The sequence below is a fragment of the Euprymna scolopes genome, chromosome 27 (genome assembly GCF_053919585.1).
Source record: "Euprymna scolopes isolate OS-2025 chromosome 27, ASM5391958v1, whole genome shotgun sequence".
NCBI lineage: Eukaryota > Metazoa > Mollusca > Cephalopoda > Sepiida > Sepiolidae > Euprymna > Euprymna scolopes.
Window position 1 is genome coordinate 51112075 of NC_136508.1, and position 18258 is coordinate 51130332.

At 37.8% G+C, this 18258-nt stretch overlaps 1 protein-coding gene across 1 annotated transcript in view; it reads right to left on the reverse strand.

The window, feature by feature from the left end:
* The window catches only part of LOC145248852 (cilia- and flagella-associated protein 44-like), a 228307-nt gene that overhangs the window by 45642 nt on the left and 164407 nt on the right, over positions 1 to 18258 (reverse strand). The window contains exons 26-27 of the mRNA XM_080110575.1: positions 7876 to 8004; positions 2506 to 2620 (exon numbers count right to left, since the gene is read on the reverse strand). Of these exons, the coding sequence (XP_079966701.1) occupies positions 2506 to 2620; positions 7876 to 8004 (244 nt within the window). The remainder of the gene's footprint in view (positions 1 to 2505; positions 2621 to 7875; positions 8005 to 18258) is intronic.

Here is an 18258-nt window from a genome sequence, read left to right on the forward strand (position 1 = left end):
GAAACAGGCAAGCGGCAGAGAGTTCCACTGGCGTGCAGTTCTAAGAAAGAAGCTTTGCTCATGGAATCTACGTTTGGATTTAGGCACAGATAGAGAGTGGGGAAAATTACTGACAGTAGTTTCAGCCAGACGGGTGTTTCTCGTGAAAGATTGGCGAGCAGGGGGGGGGTGATTGGAGCTCAGATGAGCACCTGCCATGGAAATAAAGATAAAACAAAGACAGGCTTGCAACATCTCTTCTGTGGGAGAGAGGTTGCAGGGAAGAGAAAAGGGCATCCCCCACTAAGCCACGAAGTCTATTTTGTACTCTGTCAAGGCAGGATAGGCTGTTTTTAGCAGCTCCTGCCCAAATGTGGCAGCAGTACTCCATCCTTGGACGTACTTGGCTTTTACACAGATAGAGAATTGTATCAGTAGTGAGATATCTTCTGGAGCGGTAGAAGGATCCCACCATTTTGCCAGCGTCCCTGGCAACAGATTTGATGTATGTGTTCCATTTCAGATCAGGAGTAAAGGTCAAACCCAGAAGCTTGTCAAAACATGGAGCCTCCCCAAGACGAGAGCCATCCATTTCAATTGATGCCAGATGAGGATCAGAGCGTTGATGATGTAAAGATAGAAGCTTGGTTGTATGGTCGATTGGCACCCCCATACCGCCTCCCGACTCGTGGCAACAATGCTTTGCCACAAACTTCATAAGATTTTTTAATAGGAAATTACTATAACGACTACGTCATCTATTACACACCTTGTGATTGGACAAAAAATGCGACCAATCACAGATCGCTATTTAGCATAGTTGCCGCATACGCATGTTATTCAAGATTTTTATATATATATATATATATATATATATATATATATATATATAAAAAAAAAAAAAAAAAAAGCTACACTGAATATTCGGCATTTCATCCACTATAGGATTCGTCAGGCTTATGCATAAGCCTGACGAATCCTATAGTGGATGAAACGCCGAATATTCAGTGTAGCTTAATCGCCATATATATTTTATAAATTACTAACTAGCTCTACCTACGTATTGAGCACTTTTGAAGTAAATACTTTAAGTTCACGCATAAATCTATACTTTCGTATATTAAATTTATGTGAGTAAATGAAGTAGTTATATCTATATATCTATAAAAGTGAACGTGTGTGTCTGTCTGTCTGTGTACATTTCCCTACGCAATAACTCTGTCAATTTTTAGTCTATAGACTCGAAATTTGAAATACCGGGTACTGAGATTTGGAAAAATCGATGTGACGGGTGTCAGCCAGAAATTTGGCTGTTAATGGGTCAAATTTCAACGATTTGACCTTTAAGAACTCTACCAAACTCCTCCGACAATTTTGGGTCTAGACACTTGAAATTTTAGATATAGGTTCCTTGAACCTGGATCTAACTTAATAAAGTGATTTGAGCCCGAAACTATAAATTTTAAGGGGTCATAATAGGGGTCAAAGTTTTAAAAAATTTTAACCATTTTTTTGTTTTTTTGCTTTTTTTGCACAGCATACACCTCCAAACACCCGAGCAACGCCGGGCACCCCTGCTAGTATATATATATATATATATATATATATATATATATATATATATAAAAGTGAACGTGTGTGAGTGTGCCTGTGTGTGTGTCTGTGTACATTTCCCTACGCAATAACTCTGCCAATTTTTAGTCTACAGACTCGAAATTTGATATACAGGGTACTGAAAGTTGGGAAAATCGATGTGATCGGTTTTGGGCCAGAAAATTAGCGATTAAGGGTTTTGAGAACTCTACCAAACTCCTCCGACAATTTTGGGTCTACGCACTTGAAATTTTAGATATAGGTTCCTTGGACATGGATCTAACTTAATAACTTGATTTGAGCCCAAAACAATAAATTTTAAGGGGTTATAATAGGGGTCAAAGTTAAAAAAAATTGATCTCTGCGGTCTCTTCCAAATTACTCAGACAATTTCTGGTCTAAATATTTTAAATTTTACATAAAGAGATAGGGCAAGCTTTTTCTTCAGTTTGGGTCGAAAATATTTAGTTACCCATATATAAATGTATGTATGTATGTATGTATGTATGTTTGCATGTCTGCCTTAAACTTTCAATAGAGGCGACGGATTTTACCAAGATCAGTATCATTTTAAAGTTCGACCTTTCATACGACAAATATCGAAAAATTGGCTAAAAACATTAATATCTTCCCCCTTCAACCAGGCACTTTTCTACAGTGGGGGGGGTCACTTTTTTCGCCGATATTTTTGAAAGTTATCCTCTCCTTTAGATTGTCTAGCCTTAATTTTTTAAAATGTCGCTTCCGGTTTGGCGGCGGTCGTAACAGCATAAACGTTAGGTTTTACCCCGCTCTTTTCCTCCTTTGCGGTACGGGTTCGAGCCGGCCTTCCTACTACCACTTTTTTTTTTTTTTTTTTTTGCTCAACATACACATCCAAACACCCGGGCAACGCCGGGCTGAAATGCTAGTATATATATATATATAATTTACCTTGTTTCCCATCTCAATCTTTTCTAGAATTCGTGCTTCGACTTTCGCTGCAATTACGTTCTCATGTTTTTCAAATTCTTTTAATGAGATAAGTTCTTCAAATGCGGTCACCTGCCTGAAGTAATGAAAAAGAAAAATTTAAGCATTTTGATTTAAAAGAATGACTACTACTACTACTAGTAGTAGTAGTAGTAGTAGTAGTAGTAGTCGAGAAGCTAGAAAAACGTACAGAAGTGAGGATTTTAGGTACTTATCTAGTTTACGATCCAATCTCTGGCAATTTCGAGTCGGCATCTTCCGGCAGGGCACGTATGCAACCGAAAGATACCAAAGCAAAGACTTCGCCTCTCTCCTCATGTTAAGTGCAGCCTTTCACTTAGAAAGCGATTCTTAAAATGGAGACATATCGTGTTGAAAGTCATTTTGATTTGAAAAAAATATTTTTTTATTGATTTAATTAATTTCATGGTTTCGTTAAAACGTATAGTCTTCTGACAGCTGATTGGAAAATTGCTTCGGCATGTTCGAGCTGATTACGTAACTTGCCAGAAGATGCCGGCACAAAGAGATTGGATCATGACCTGGAAAAATACCAAATTATCAAATTATGTTTGGAAGCAAATTAAATTTTATTAACGAATAACATGGATAGCATTTCATAATGGAGGAAGGTGTTGCCTTATCTTTTTAATTTATGCGTGACTGAACAATTTTGAAGAGCATTTTCCTGAGATCACTAGTGCTCGTTTTATGCAAATGACCATTATTCCTTAGGCATGGACTGAAGTTTATTTCTACCAAATATAATTCAATTGCAAAAAGGTTTATGAATTTTTTAAATCTATTGATTTGAATTTATAAATGGGGGATCACCCTATATAAAGCGTGATTTTTTTATGTATATTAGACATTATCTCAGAGATAATCTCCACGGATAAAAATTTGAGGGGGGTTAAGATCGAGTGAATGTGAAACTCATCCATGATTATGCTTCCTACTTATGAGACGATTACTAAAGTGCTCCCTGAGCCATCTCGACGAACCATTTCAATTATGAGAAGATTCATCCTGTTAAAATTATTGTTTTTACTACATCCTCACCCTCACCCGTCTGCCAAAATCTTCTTAACTATTAGGTTAACACTCAGTATTGATCAAGGCAGAAATACAAAGTTTGATTATATCGTGGAACGGTGCTAAAACAAAGACTGTTGAATATTCACTTCTGAAACTTGGTGGGCAAGTCAGGCATAGACTGAAGTTGATTTGTATCTGATATGATTGAATTGTTAAAAAAAAAATATTGTATATTTTAGTAAAGATTCCATGTGCCCTGATCCCACCCTCAACATTAGTTTAACAAACACTCGCACTATCTGCTCCAAATTGGATGAACTTCGATCCCTTAATGTAGATGAGAAAGTAGACCTTATACTAAAAACTGAAATTTGGTTATCTTCAAAAGACACGACCATCTACGGCAACACAAGCTGTAAATGACAAAGTTCTCTCTGATCCTCTCTCTTCTGATCTTGAGCGCGTGGTTCAGTGGGGGAAGATGTGGCTGGTTACCTTTAATGCATCCAAAACCAAACTCCTATCCTTACATCATCAACGCTCTGATCCCCATCTGGCATCAATTGTGATGGATGGCTCTCGTCTGGGTGAGGCCCCGTGTTTTGACAAGCTTCTGGGTTTGACCTTTACTCCTAATCTGAAATGGAACACGTACATCAAGTCTGTTGCCAAGGTCGCTGGAAAGATGGTGGGATCCTTCTACCGCTCCAGAAGATATCTCACTACTGATGCAATTCTCTATCTATATAAAAGCCAAGTACGTCCAAGGACGGAATAGTGTTGCCATATCTGGGCAGGAGCTGCTAAAAACAGCCTATCCTGTCTTGACAGAGTAAAAAATAGACTTCGTGGCTTAGTGGGGGATGCCCTTTTCTCTACTCTGCAACCTCTCTCCCACAGAAGAGACGTTGCGAGCCTATCCTTGTTTTATCGTTATTTCCATGACAGGTGCTCGTCTGAACTCCAATCTCTGGTCCCCCCTCGCCAATCTTTCACAAAAAACACCCGTCTAGCTGAATCCACTGTGAAAAATTTCCCCCACTCCTTATCTGTGCCTAAATCAAAACGTGGATTCCATGAACAAAGCTTCTTTCTTAGAACTGCACGCCTGTGGAACTCTGTTCCGTCTGCCTGCTTCCCACTGGACTACAACTTGGATGTGTTCAAGTCCAACGTTAACAAATTCCTAATGAACCGCCCCCTTAAGTAAACACTTCATCAAATCTCCACACTAACGTAATGTACTTGCAATAACCCTTATCCCTGAGTGGCTTCCGGGCCTTGATAAGTGGTGATCACTGTGTAAAAAAAAAAAAAATTTCTAGAAGCAGAGATTTCAACAAGCAGAGATTCACCTACAAGATTTCACTTCATTTCGCTATGACAGACTTCAAAGAAAAAGCGGCAGAGTTATAGTGTATGCAAGCTTCTTGCTCAAACCATTCCAACTACAACTTTCTTCAACTGTCTGATAAATTTGATGCTGTTCTTTGAAAAATAATCACTGGTAGAGAAAATATTCCTGTACTTTTTGTATATCGCAGTTCAAGGCTTACAGATGCTGATTAACAAATGTTATATAGCAGCACTGCCAGGGCAACGCCAAGTAGCCTAGACGATACTTATTATGAATGTAAATGGCGTTTGGAAAATGTTTTGTTAGCGAAAATATGTGCCAGGAATGTTAACTTGGTAAAATGGAATTTTAGAAACAAGTTAGGAATTTAAGTTTTCCAAACTTACAATAATAAGCAGGAATGGATTATGTGACAAAAGATGGGGTGATTGTTCTTTTGTACTACGTAGCATTAATTAGTAGTCACGTGTTCGAAGAGAAAATAAAGATAGTTTGGTATATACACAGACAGAACAGACGGGTTCGAGAGAGTCAGAGAGTTACGAGGTTGATCGAGTGGAGAGCACATGCATTGCAAGATGTGAGACCAGGAGAGACGTGCAACACCAGAAACGGGGAGGGGGGGGGGCGTCAGGAATAAAAGTCGCAAATAATAATCCGAGTGTCGATTGTCGATCCTCAAGTATGTTCCCTGCCCCTTAGAAATATTTTATTCCTCCCGTTTGTTGAACTGTTGTTGAAGGTTTGTGTGTGGGGGTGCAAATCTGCGGCTGGACTGCAGTGTGAGAGCAATCATCTAGAAAAATGCAGCAATATATATAATGCTCCCTATCTTGGGTTGAGCATTTCGGCAAGTGATATACAAACTGCCAGTAGCGTATAAAGCGACGCTCTTAGTGTAAACAAATCGAGTGGAGGCATCGCTAAATTCATTACCCACATAGCAGCAGCCGTATATCGTAATGGTGAGAGGCCTTGACTGTCATTTGGGCGGTCATGTTTCGATCCTGGCTTGAGGCAATTGCCTGTCTAGCCGCACAGATGAGCTGTGAAACAGCGAAACAGTACTGTATGTGGATGACTATATATACATATATATGCATATACATATATACATATATATATATCATTAATTAAAATAAATGTATATATATATATGTATATATATACATACATATATATATATGTACACATGTTTATATACATATGTATATATATGTACGCATGTTTATATACATATGTGTATACTTATAGATATATATATATGTATATATATAATGGTTAGACTATAAATATCTACTGACACGTGGATAATCTACGACACATCAGAGTGGCAGAATCTCGCAAGAATCTAACGATATGTATGTACGTGTGTGTGTGTGTGTGTGTATGTGTGTGTGTGTGTGTGTGTGTATGTGTGTGTGTGTGTGTGTGTGTGTGTGTGTGAAAATAGACACACACATATATACAACATTATACAGACGACCATATAAGCATCTATCGTTGTGGTCCTCGTTTATATATACTCGCTATATGGCCTCGGCTATATAACATAAAGTTATAGTAATACCATGAAAGCTGTTTCCAAATACTAGGAAATACTTGCGTACATCCTGGGCGAGCCTTTTCTAGTCCCACACAAAAACACGCGTTCACATTTCAAGCTATATTACTTGTCGCATACATACGCACACACAAACATACGCGCCCACGTCCACACACGTACATATATTCACGTTCGCGTACATACACTCACATTCACGCGTATATATACACACACGCTAACGTACACACATGTACACACACACGCGCACACGTACGCACACAAGGACAACGTAACTTCCCCTTTCAAAGGAAATCCACACATGCGCAGAAGACCACCGGAAACACCTATAAAAGGAAGAGACAAGCTGTTTCTAACCCTTTTTAGGACCAGCTTTTGAGCTGGTCGGTCCGTAGACCGACTGCGGCCTCACACTGCTTGCTACTATGTGGGTCAAAAAGCTAACAGACCGCACGTACACTTCTCACTCTTTCTCTCTCTATCTACTACTGGTCCCTGAGAACAGCTTCGCGTAGATGACTGCTAACTGGCGTCAACTCTCTATCCTTTTCTTTGTCTACACGATGGACTGCCATTTCTCGTTCTATTACATTACTCATTTCTCTTCCTACGCGCGAACAAACGATAGTGACCCGAACTTGAGATGAACACACATTTCCTTTTCTTTCTACAACACCAGTCCCGCAACGAACGATGGTTACACTCGCGCGGACATGAACACATGTTATATCTAAAACATTCATTCTTTCAGCACTAAATAAACGACACGTTTATCTTATCCATCAATTGAGTCTTTGTTTCCTTCAATTCCATTCGTTTCATTATTTTCTTGTGGCGAGTTAGAGAGTATTATTATATCCTGGTCCGCAACATACTAGAATATTTTAATGTGGTAAAATCTGGCAACTTGCAATGACACTTTTGCTAACTCGTTTATAGACACGAAGGATCAATGCTTTCTACGGCAGCATGTAATAACATCTACAAGAACCCAAATTGGCGAGAAACTTGTCTTCACCTGTTAGACTAATTCCATTTTTTCTCTGTGAATTTTGCCTTCATTTGGCAAGAATGGTCATGCTGTTCTGAGCTTTTAGATGCACATCTTGTTTGTACCACCCTCTGCCTCAAATAAGCTGAGAAGAAAATCTACAATGAATCATTATATAATTAAATAGCATCCATTTCCTAAATATTCATTCAAGGGAAGTAACTCCTCTGATATTAACAACAAAGTTGTCTCTAAAAACAAAACATGTCTGCCTTAAATAGTCTAAACTTCCGAAATATTCATTCAAGGGAAATAACTCGTTAGATATTGACAAGAAAGATGGCTCCAAAAAGAAACATACAAAAAGACGCAGAAACAAACCTCAGCTCAGCATAGTTGAGGAACACGTCCAATTCAAGCTTGTCGTTGCGTAACAATTTCAATTTTGCATCAAAATTTTGTTTTAAAGTTTCGATTTTTCCCAAGAGTTTATCTCTTTTATACTGACGCCTGAAAATAAAACAATTTTCATTACAAGTTAAGAATATCAAACAGTTAATATTAAACTGCTAATTATTAAAAAAAAAAAAAAGTGTCTGAATTTAAACATTGCTATAAAGATTAGAAGGCTTGAATTTAAATATCGCGATTAAAACTAAAAGGTCGCTCGGCATCGCCCGGTCATAAGATATACTTTAATATGATATTTTAATGAATATTTCGCATTTATTATTAAAGAATCAATTCTCTATTGATTATTATATTGTACCCAATGTATAATAATACCCCCAACAGATGTGACCCAGTCGTAAAATACGCTTAAATATATTTCAATTCAAGTAGATTTCGTATTTTTATTATAGAGCCAAGATTACATTGATCATTATATTGTACCCAATATATATATATATATATATATATATATATATATATATATATATATATATATATATATATATATGGCTTGGTGTTAGGGTTAGAACCGAAACATAAACATATAGCGTTCCAGCTTTAGTCGTTAAGTTTGAAAAGTTTGAAAAGTTTGCTAGAAATATCGTTTGGGCGGTTGGGTTTCGATCCTGGCTTGAGGTAGTTGCCTGTCTAGCAGCATTGATGAGCTGTGAAACAGTACTATATGTGGATGACTATCTATCTATATATATATATATATATATATATATATATATATATATATATATGTGTGTGTGTGTGTGTGTGTGTGTGTGTGTGTGTGTGTGTGTGACTTGGGTGTTAGAATTACGGTTAGAATCGAAATTTAAACCTATAGCGTTCCAGATTTAGTCGTTAAGTTTGAAAAGTTTCTTAGAAATGACGTCATAATGTTAAAATTACAAACAAATTCAGAGTTTTAGTTTAATAATAGATACGCTTGTGCATATGTTTATATATTTTTAGTGCATAGGATTGACCCTTAAACTGATTAACCGATTATTATGAATTTCAGAACACAGCTGGTAGATACAAGGGTGGCTGAAGTGGGCTAGATTTAGTTTAATTTAGTCAGATTCAAAGCGGGCAAAGAGGTAGCGAAAACTTTGTGAAAATTCAGATCTTTTTTGTAACGTAGTCGTTAATCTTCTTCAATGGTGTCGTTACATGTTAACATGTTAATGGTGTCGGTTCATGGTAACACTTGGACTCAGATGTTAAATGCAGAGACAAGTCACAAAGGAACAAAAAAAGAAAAGAAATTTTACTAAGCTTTTTCTGTTCAAATAAAACGCATTTATTCAGGGTACTTCCAAAATAACATATTGTCTCTTGCTTTAAAAGTCTCTTAGTCTGCCATGTAGTTCAGAAAAAACTGCCGTCTCGACACGGTCTTAAAAGTCTCTCGTCACCACAGGGCCAAACATTCATCTGGGACACGCCTTTTCCCGGTCCTTTGTCGCCTATGCGTGTTCTCGTCGCTCACTGTCCATTTTCTGTAGGCTGTTTTTGAACCCCGTCAACGATGGCTACTTTTGCTAGTATATATATATATATATATATATATATATATATATATATATATATATATATATATATATATATATATATATATATATGAATGAAAACGAATAAAGATAAGCTTTTATACTTTTCGTATTCCTTTTTATTCATATATATATATATATATATATATATATATATATATATATATACTAGCAAAGATACCCGTGCTTCGCACGGAGCTTTGTTGCGCACTCGGGTACCAAAATCTGTGGGCACCTTTCCAGTAAGTTGATGTTGTAAGAGCAACGATTGCATAAGGTGATTAACATTTTAACTACCTCTTGTAGTGACTGAAATTCAATCAGGAACTTCACAAAACATTTTCATCAAAAAGGAAGGTTACTTGATGTTACATAGTAAATTTTTCATTGAAGTAATTTTCAACTCTTGCTTAAATTTTATCTTGCACATTCAATACTAAAAACTTACCACAATCAGATCATGTCAGTTTTTCCTCATATCCATTTCTCGAACTTTTCACTGAAGAGCCTCAGGGTAAACTACATTTCTGCTGCTTTGATTTGGAGCCAGAATGTAGAGTTTTTCTGAACTTCCTGTCCGGCTGATGGAGACGTAGAACATACCGTGACTGAAGCAGTCTGATGTCAAGTCTACGCCAATGGTGTTAAATGTCTGACCTTGACTTTTGTTTATGCTCATTGCAAAACACACCTTCACAGGAAATTGGAGTCTCCGGAATTTAAATGGAAGTTCTGAGTCCGATGGAACTAAGGGGATCCTTGGCAGTAGAACGGTTTCGCCTTTGTAGGGACCACAGGAAATGGTGGCCTCAAGTACATTGGTGTGCAATCTGGTGATAACACATCTGGTTCCGTTTGTTGTTTTTGGCGGTTCCAAGGATCGAAGAATCATGATTGGCGATCCAATTTTGAGATTTAAAATGTGTGGAGGCATTCCAGATATCTCCAAAGAGTTTAAAAACTCCACAGGGTAGTGAACAGCTCCATATTCATTAGTAGCCGAATCAACTGACTTGTATTGCTTTGTGTCTCCTGGAAATTCACCAATTATTGAATTGTTCAAATGATTCACATTGCTGTTTAATGGCGAAATAATAGCCCTCTCAGCAAGCCAATCCGGTGATTTTCCATTGTTTTGCAGCTCTGGGTACACTTTGTCTTTCAGTTGCTTCTGATTACCGACACATTTACCAAGCACAGTTGGAATCTTAATTGTGTCAGGTGAAGAAGTGATAGGAAACTGACCATTACCGATTTGGAGAAGCAATTTTGAGAAGTCTGCTGCAGCTGTGTTATCAGAGATATAGGCTCTCATATTAGTAGTCAGTCTCTTCACTATAACGTGCCTCCAGAGATAGGATTGTTTCAAACTTGCATTGACAATGTTAGCCCTTGTGCCATTTTTAACCACTGGGAGGATTTGACGGAAATCACCGCAAAATAAGGTTGGAATGCCACCTATGGGATTCTTGTTTCCTGTGATGTCTTGCAGTGTTCGGTCAATTGCTTCATAAGCACTCTTGTGCGTCATTGGGGCTTCGTCTACAATGATTGCAGAGGTGTCTCTAATTACATTTGCCAAGGCTGAGTTACCAGTAATTTTGCAAACTGGCTGATCCATTCGATGAGTATCCAAGGGTACTTTAAAAGTGCTGTGAAGAGTGCGGCCACCTTGTAGTAGAGTAGCAGCAATGCCACTGGATGCTGTTGCAAGCACAATCTTTCTCATGGATCTAATCTTTGCAAGGATCAAATTGATTACAAAAGTCTTGACCGTACCACCTGGAGCATCAAGAAACATTATGTTTTTGTTCATTTCACCTTGTGCTTCCAACATTGCCATGAATGAATTGTAAACTTCTCTTTGAGAATCGGTCAGTTTTTCTTGCATATTTTCTGCTTGTAGGGAAAGTTCTTCAAGATTATAAGTAACTTCACGTTGATACTCTCTCGCGAGTCTTTCATCTCTCCCTTGCGTTGGTGCAGGTAATCCATAGCTTGCCAATGGTTGACCGCACATAAGGAGAACTTTTTCTTCAATTAGACAAAGAGTTTTATTGTAGATGTCCTCATTAAAATCTGCTTCTGGATTGTTAACTTCTTGCCTGTATCTGTGAAGAATGTCTTCAGATATTACATCACGAAAAGCCATCCAGATCTCAAGAGGATTTCTTGGCTCACAGGCTGTTAAAATTATCACAAATAGGCTTCGCAAATTTGAAGGTGATTGAGTGGCACTTGCCTCTCCTACTGCTTGATGCAAGTGATGGTCATTTTCTAGAAGGCCTCGAGCAAGGCACGCTGCTCTGTATGTTTCAAACACCTGACCATTGTATGCTCGCAAATTTTGAAATGAAGTTGGACCAGCAACCTCATTGAGCAACAGGCGTAAGAAATAACACTCCCCTGCTTTTGGACTAATCGTGTAGATTCTCCCAATGCATGGTGCCTTCCATACATCATCATTTTCAGTACCTTCAACTTGTACCCCACGCATTCTTCTCATCCATTTCTTTGTCGATTTGTTCCAAGTGTAAAACTCAGGGACTTCTACGTATTTGAGACTCCTTGCAAAGTCATCCTCATGGCAGAGTTGAAAAAATGCTGTCAAAGTTGTGGCAGGCGGTGGACCTTGGGCTCGTTCCAGAGCAGTATCAGCTGAGAACATGACACGCTGCCCATTTTCAAAATGAACAGAAAGTTGTACAATTTGGGGGAAATATTCATGGATGGGATGTTCCAATATCCTCCAGGCCGCCTCTGAACTGCCGACATACCTTGCATTCTGGAACTGCTGGATCTCATCCACAATGTGACTTTGTACTTGGCCTTGTTGGTTAGCTGCTCCATCAGTTCTTTGTAGTTCAAACACTGCTTGATCACATCCTTTATTCACGTATTTGAGGACATATTTGATGCTTTGGATCGAGCTGCAAATTTCTACGTTAATGTGAGCATTGAACTGCTGAAGGAGGACCTTGTTGTACGGAACAATCCACTGGTTTGTTATTTCTTGATTAACATACCGACCATTTCTCTTCATCCTTATTGTACCAGTCTGGCCTCCATCTTCTGGTTTTCTTCGCCTGTACTTGGGGTAAGAGTCTTGGCCTTGCTCGGTACACTGAAGAAATTCTTTTGGGTATTTTTTGGAACATTTGTTGTCAATCATACATGGACAATTTGGATTAAATGGTCCACAAGGTCCATGCACCATATGTGCCATCACTTTAGCATGAAGATCAGGATCTTCCTCTTTGTCAGGGATCTCTGCAGATATGCAGAGATCCATTTTTTCTGGTAGAAGTTTGTCCTCTGGGGCCTACCAGGTGAGGATGTGTGCATGCGGCAGTCCTCTTTTTTGATATTCAATACTGTACAGGAAAGCCCTCAACCTGCCAAATCCTCCCTTTTTAATAAATTCAAGTAACTTTTTTAGCTTCTGCCTGAAAACCCTGGCAACAATATCTGGACGATCCTGAGGGTCTTGCCCTTGAAGACAATTTTCTGTAATTTCTGTCCACTTTGGATTTGTTGTGAACGTGATGAAGAGGTCGGCTCGGCCCATTCGCCGAACATATGCCATGGCATCACTTTGACGCTCAAACATGTATCGAGGGCCTCCTGTATAAGTTGCCAGAAGAACAACTCGTTGACCAAACTGTTCTGGATTCCCATCCTCCCTAAGAATTGAATCTCTCAAGTTGCTATAATTGTCAGCTCTCAGGGTCTGTTGCTCACGCCTCAGGAACTGTAAACGTTCTGTTTCAATCTTGCAGTACACATCCACCAGCCATTGTTGAAATAGCCTTCGGTACCAGAGAAAATAGTTTCCAGGCCGAGTCATTAAATGGTACGAATAAAATTGCTGTTGGGTAACTTTTCGCCCATTGGATGCCTTCATGTAGATATTGTAAGATGGAGAACCATAGGGGTACATTAACGGGTACATTAAAGTATCGTAGAGGGGATGTAGTTCGGAGATCCATTTTAATGTGTCATTTCTAAAACGCAAGACAATATCCCGGTTAGCTGTTGGTTCATTCTCCATTAATATTCCAATCTCATACGTTGTTGTTGGAGCATTGAATCGCCGTGGATGCTCTTCTTGCGGCCTTCGGTCTTCCCTTATGACAACTTTATGTTCTACCAAGTGTTCTTCTTCAATCCTCTCCTTTGTTGTTTTCAGCTGACAAATGAAGCTGTTGTTCTCATGTAAAAATTCAGTCAGACTTTGGAGAATGTCTCTATTGAGTCTACTGTCACGTCCCCGATTATGTAGTTCCTCTTCCAGACTATCCAAGAAGTAGACTTGAATAAACTTTGCTGTTTCATCTTCAGGTGGTAAAAGACTCCCAATCTGGTGGCAAACCTGGCCTCGAATTCTAAAAGAAGGATTCCACCCATGTACTGCCGCAATTTTGTGACCAAATGATGTCATTGCAAAACAATTGTTATAACTGCGTAGATTTTGCAGAAAATCTTTAGAGATGGGACCATTGCCGGAGAGCAAATCTTGAAGCAACTGAGGCAGTGGTGGAAAGCTATCAAGCACAACTTTGCCAGAAGAACAACAACAACCAGGGGTTTCTCCTTTAAATTTTACAGCTGAGCAATGTTGACATACTTTGTCCATTTTTCCTATATCAGCTGTAGTGAGAGAGTCATTTTTGTTGTAGAGCAATCCTTTTCTATTGCAGTGTTCTATTTCATGGTGTCTCAAAGCAGTCATTCGTTGTCTAGCTGCCTCGTTTTCTGTCAATTGCTAGGGCAAAGTCATACTCTCTCTCCATGCAGCCTCTCGTTGTTGCCCTTGGTATAGGCGAAAGCTTCGTTGGGTTTCCGATTCATTCTGATGTCGTTGAGCCACTCTCAACTGACCTTGTGTACGTCTACTTACCTCATATAATTCATTCGATCGTAATATTGCTTCTCTTTCCAGTGCATATCTTTGCCTTTCTTGAATTTCATCTTGTGATGAATTTAACCGCCTTACAGCATGTCTAGTTCTGTCAGCTTCACGTTGGGTTTCTCTTTCCAAATCTGACAGTCTTGCTCTCCTTTCTCTTTGACGTATCCTGTTAAGTTCTAGACGTCTTTCTCTATCTGAATTGTTTTCATTGGAGCGAATTGCAGCAACTCTTAGTCTATTAGCTTCCAATCTTTCCATTCTTTCTTCCTCACTTTCGTTTCTACTTCGTTTGGGTGGCATAATTTCGGTTTTAAACGGAATTGTTTAACGATATTAATGATTGTAAATTAATTAAGCGTAAAGGAAATGTATACTAACTGAAATGGACGAACTATAAATAATATTTCTGAATAGTACAATTATAAACAATTATATTGTACCTATTTACTATGCCTCCCCACGGGACAGAGTTAGACACCAGGGTCGTTTTTTAACGTGGAGAAAAGGTACAAAAATAAAAATTGTCTCAGTCGTGAAGGATTTCTCCTCCACCGAAAGAGAACAAGAAAATGAAGTGCAGCATCTGAAGAACAGATACTACACTTTGATCTTGACCAAAAGGAATGAATAAAAGCGACCTACGTGTGACTCATTACTTCCGGGTGTAAACGTCACAGTCTAAAAGTAATAATTAAAAAAAAAGTAAATGTAAAATAAATGTAATACCAACTTAGGTTAACTAAGTAAACAGTACAATTAAAACAGTTCTATTAAAACAAATAATTACTAAGATCTAGGTAATTGTTAGTCTCATTGTTATGGTTTTAAAGAAAAAAATGTGTAAAAAAAGTTCTGCTTTTGTGAGTACGTGTATTTCTTTTAAATTACATAACCTTTTTATTTTATTATTTATATCTCTTTTAAATTTATATATTTTGTTAGTAAACTGGAAGAAATTCAGTTGAATAAAACCTTGTTCGTGTTCTTTACGTTAAACTCATATTTTTATAAAAGGTTCATCCGGTTTAAAGAAAGCACTAAGTTTAAATAAGACTGGAAATAACTAATTCAATATATAAATAGAAAAATGAAATAAATATAAGCTTTAAGTCTTAAGATAGTAATAATCAAAATGTAAAAAATTATTTGTAGTTCAAATCTATGATAAGACAGGCTTTCGAAATAGGCTCGACCAGAAAGATTAAATTGGAACGAAATTATAATCTCCGTGCCATTTTCAAAACAACCCCACAAAAGTAACGGTATCCTGCAGTTGGTTAAATGACAATGGTTGTAAGAAAAATGTAAAAGAAAATGCGCTTATCTGTTTATTTTGACCTGTTTTATTTAATTAAAAAAAAAATGGCTATAACTGGAAGAGAGCGTTATGTTTTGGGGGTTGTTTAAAAAATAAAATGGAAATAAAGTTAGTTCCGTTTTAATTGTCTTTAATTGCGGCAAGCGCTAACAAAATCGAAAAATCACTGTTTACATTCGAGATGTTAACTTTTATAGGTTTACAGGTTTGCTGACAAGGCTGGGGGTGTTTAATACAATTATTTTACTAAATTGATTTTTTTCATTTAAAAATAAAATTATTTCTTTTTTAATAAAGTTTTATTTTAAAATATTTGTTTTTGTTTATTTATATAAAATTACGATAGTTGAATTGTATTCTTTCAATTATATTGGCAAGTAAAATATAAAAGATTAAAACGGAACGAAATTGAAATTTCCATTACATTTTCAATACAATCCCAAAACATAAAGCTTTCCTCGCCAATGAATTGTTTTGATAATATACGTAAAGTGAAATAAATCGAATATAAAATTAAATGAAAATATATTAAATAATTAAATGTTAAATAGATTTTGTAAATAGTACAGTTGAAATGATTAGAATATTTCCAATATGTAATAAGGTCGAGGTAATTAGTTAAAGAGATTTAATATAATGTGATATGCAAATGAGCATAAGTCATTCGATATGGGGGTGGTTTGTAGACTAGTATATAAAGAAATTAGGCAAAGATTCTTATGTCTCCTATAACAGAAACATCCTAAAATGGGTTCTAATGTTTCTCTACCAGGAGAGATCTACCCTCTTACCTCCTTTATATTTCGTTGATGATGGAGAGCTGTACACACAGACAGAAACACACGAACCCTATTACTTTATAAATATACTAGCAAAGATACCCGTGCTTCGCACGGAGCTTTGTTGTGCACTCGGGTACCAAAATCTGTGGGCACCTTTCCAGTAAGTTGATGTTGTAAGAGCAACGATTGCATAAGGTGATTAACATTTTAACTACCTCTTGTAGTGACTGAAATTCAATCAGGAACTTCACAAAACATTTTCATCAAAAAGGAAGGTTACTTGATGTTACATAGTAAATTTTTCATTGAAGTAATTTTCAACTCTTGCTTAAATTTTATCTTGCACATTCAATACTAAAAACTTACCACAATCAGATCATGTCAGTTTTTCCTCATATCCATTTCTCGAACTTTTCACTGAAGAGCCTCAGGGTAAACTACATTTCTGCTGCTTTGATTTGGAGCCAGAATGTAGAGTTTTTCTGAACTTCCTGTCCGGCTGATGGAGACGTAGAACATACCGTGACTGAAGCAGTCTGATGTCAAGTCTACGCCAATGGTGTTAAATGTCTGACCTTGACTTTTGTTTATGCTCATTGCAAAACACACCTTCACAGGAAATTGGAGTCTCCGGAATTTAAATGGAAGTTCTGAGTCCGATGGAACTAAGGGGATCCTTGGCAGTAGAACGGTTTCGCCTTTGTAGGGACCACAGGAAATGGTGGCCTCAAGTACATTGGTGTGCAATCTGGTGATAACACATCTGGTTCCGTTTGTTGTTTTTGGCGGTTCCAAGGATCGAAGAATCATGATTGGCGATCCAATTTTGAGATTTAAAATGTGTGGAGGCATTCCAGATATCTCCAAAGAGTTTAAAAACTCCACAGGGTAGTGAACAGCTTCATATTCATTAGTAGCCGAATCAACTGACTTGTATTGCTTTGTGTCTCCTGGAAATTCATTCATTATTGAATTGTTCAAATGATTCACATTGCTGTTTAATGGCGAAATAATAGCTCTCTCAGCAAGCCAATCCGGTGATTTTCCATTGTTTTGCAGGTCTGGGTACACTTTGTCTTTCAGTTGCTTCTGATTACCGACACATTTACCAAGCGCAGTTGGAATCTTAATTGTGTCAGGTGAAGAAGTGATAGGAAACTGACCATTACCGATTTGGAGAAGCAATTTTGAGAAGTCTGCTGTAGCTGTGTTATCAGAGATATAGGCTCTCATATTAGTAGTCAGTCTCTTCACTATAACGTGCCTCCAGAGATAGGATTGTTTCAAACTTGCATTGACAATGTTAGCCCTTGTGCCATTTTTAACCACTGGGAGGATTTGACGGAAATCACCGCAAAATAAGGTTGGAATGCCACCCATGGGATTCTTGTTTCCTGTGATGTCTTGCAGTGTTCGGTCAATTGCTTCATAAGCACTCTTGTGCGTCATTGGGGCTTCGTCTACAATGATTGCAGAGGTGTCTCTAATTACATTTGCCAAGGCTGAGTTACCAGTAATTTTGCAAACTGGCTGATCCATTCGATGAGTATCCAAGGGTACTTTAAAAGTGCTGTGAAGAGTGCGGCCACCTTGTAGTAGAGTAGCAGCAATGCCACTGGATGCTGTTGCAAGCACAATCTTTCTCATGGATCTAATCTTTGCAAGGATCAAATTGATTACAAAAGTCTTGCCCGTACCACCTGGAGCATCAAGAAACATCATGTTTTTGTTCATTTCACCTTGTGCTTCCAACAT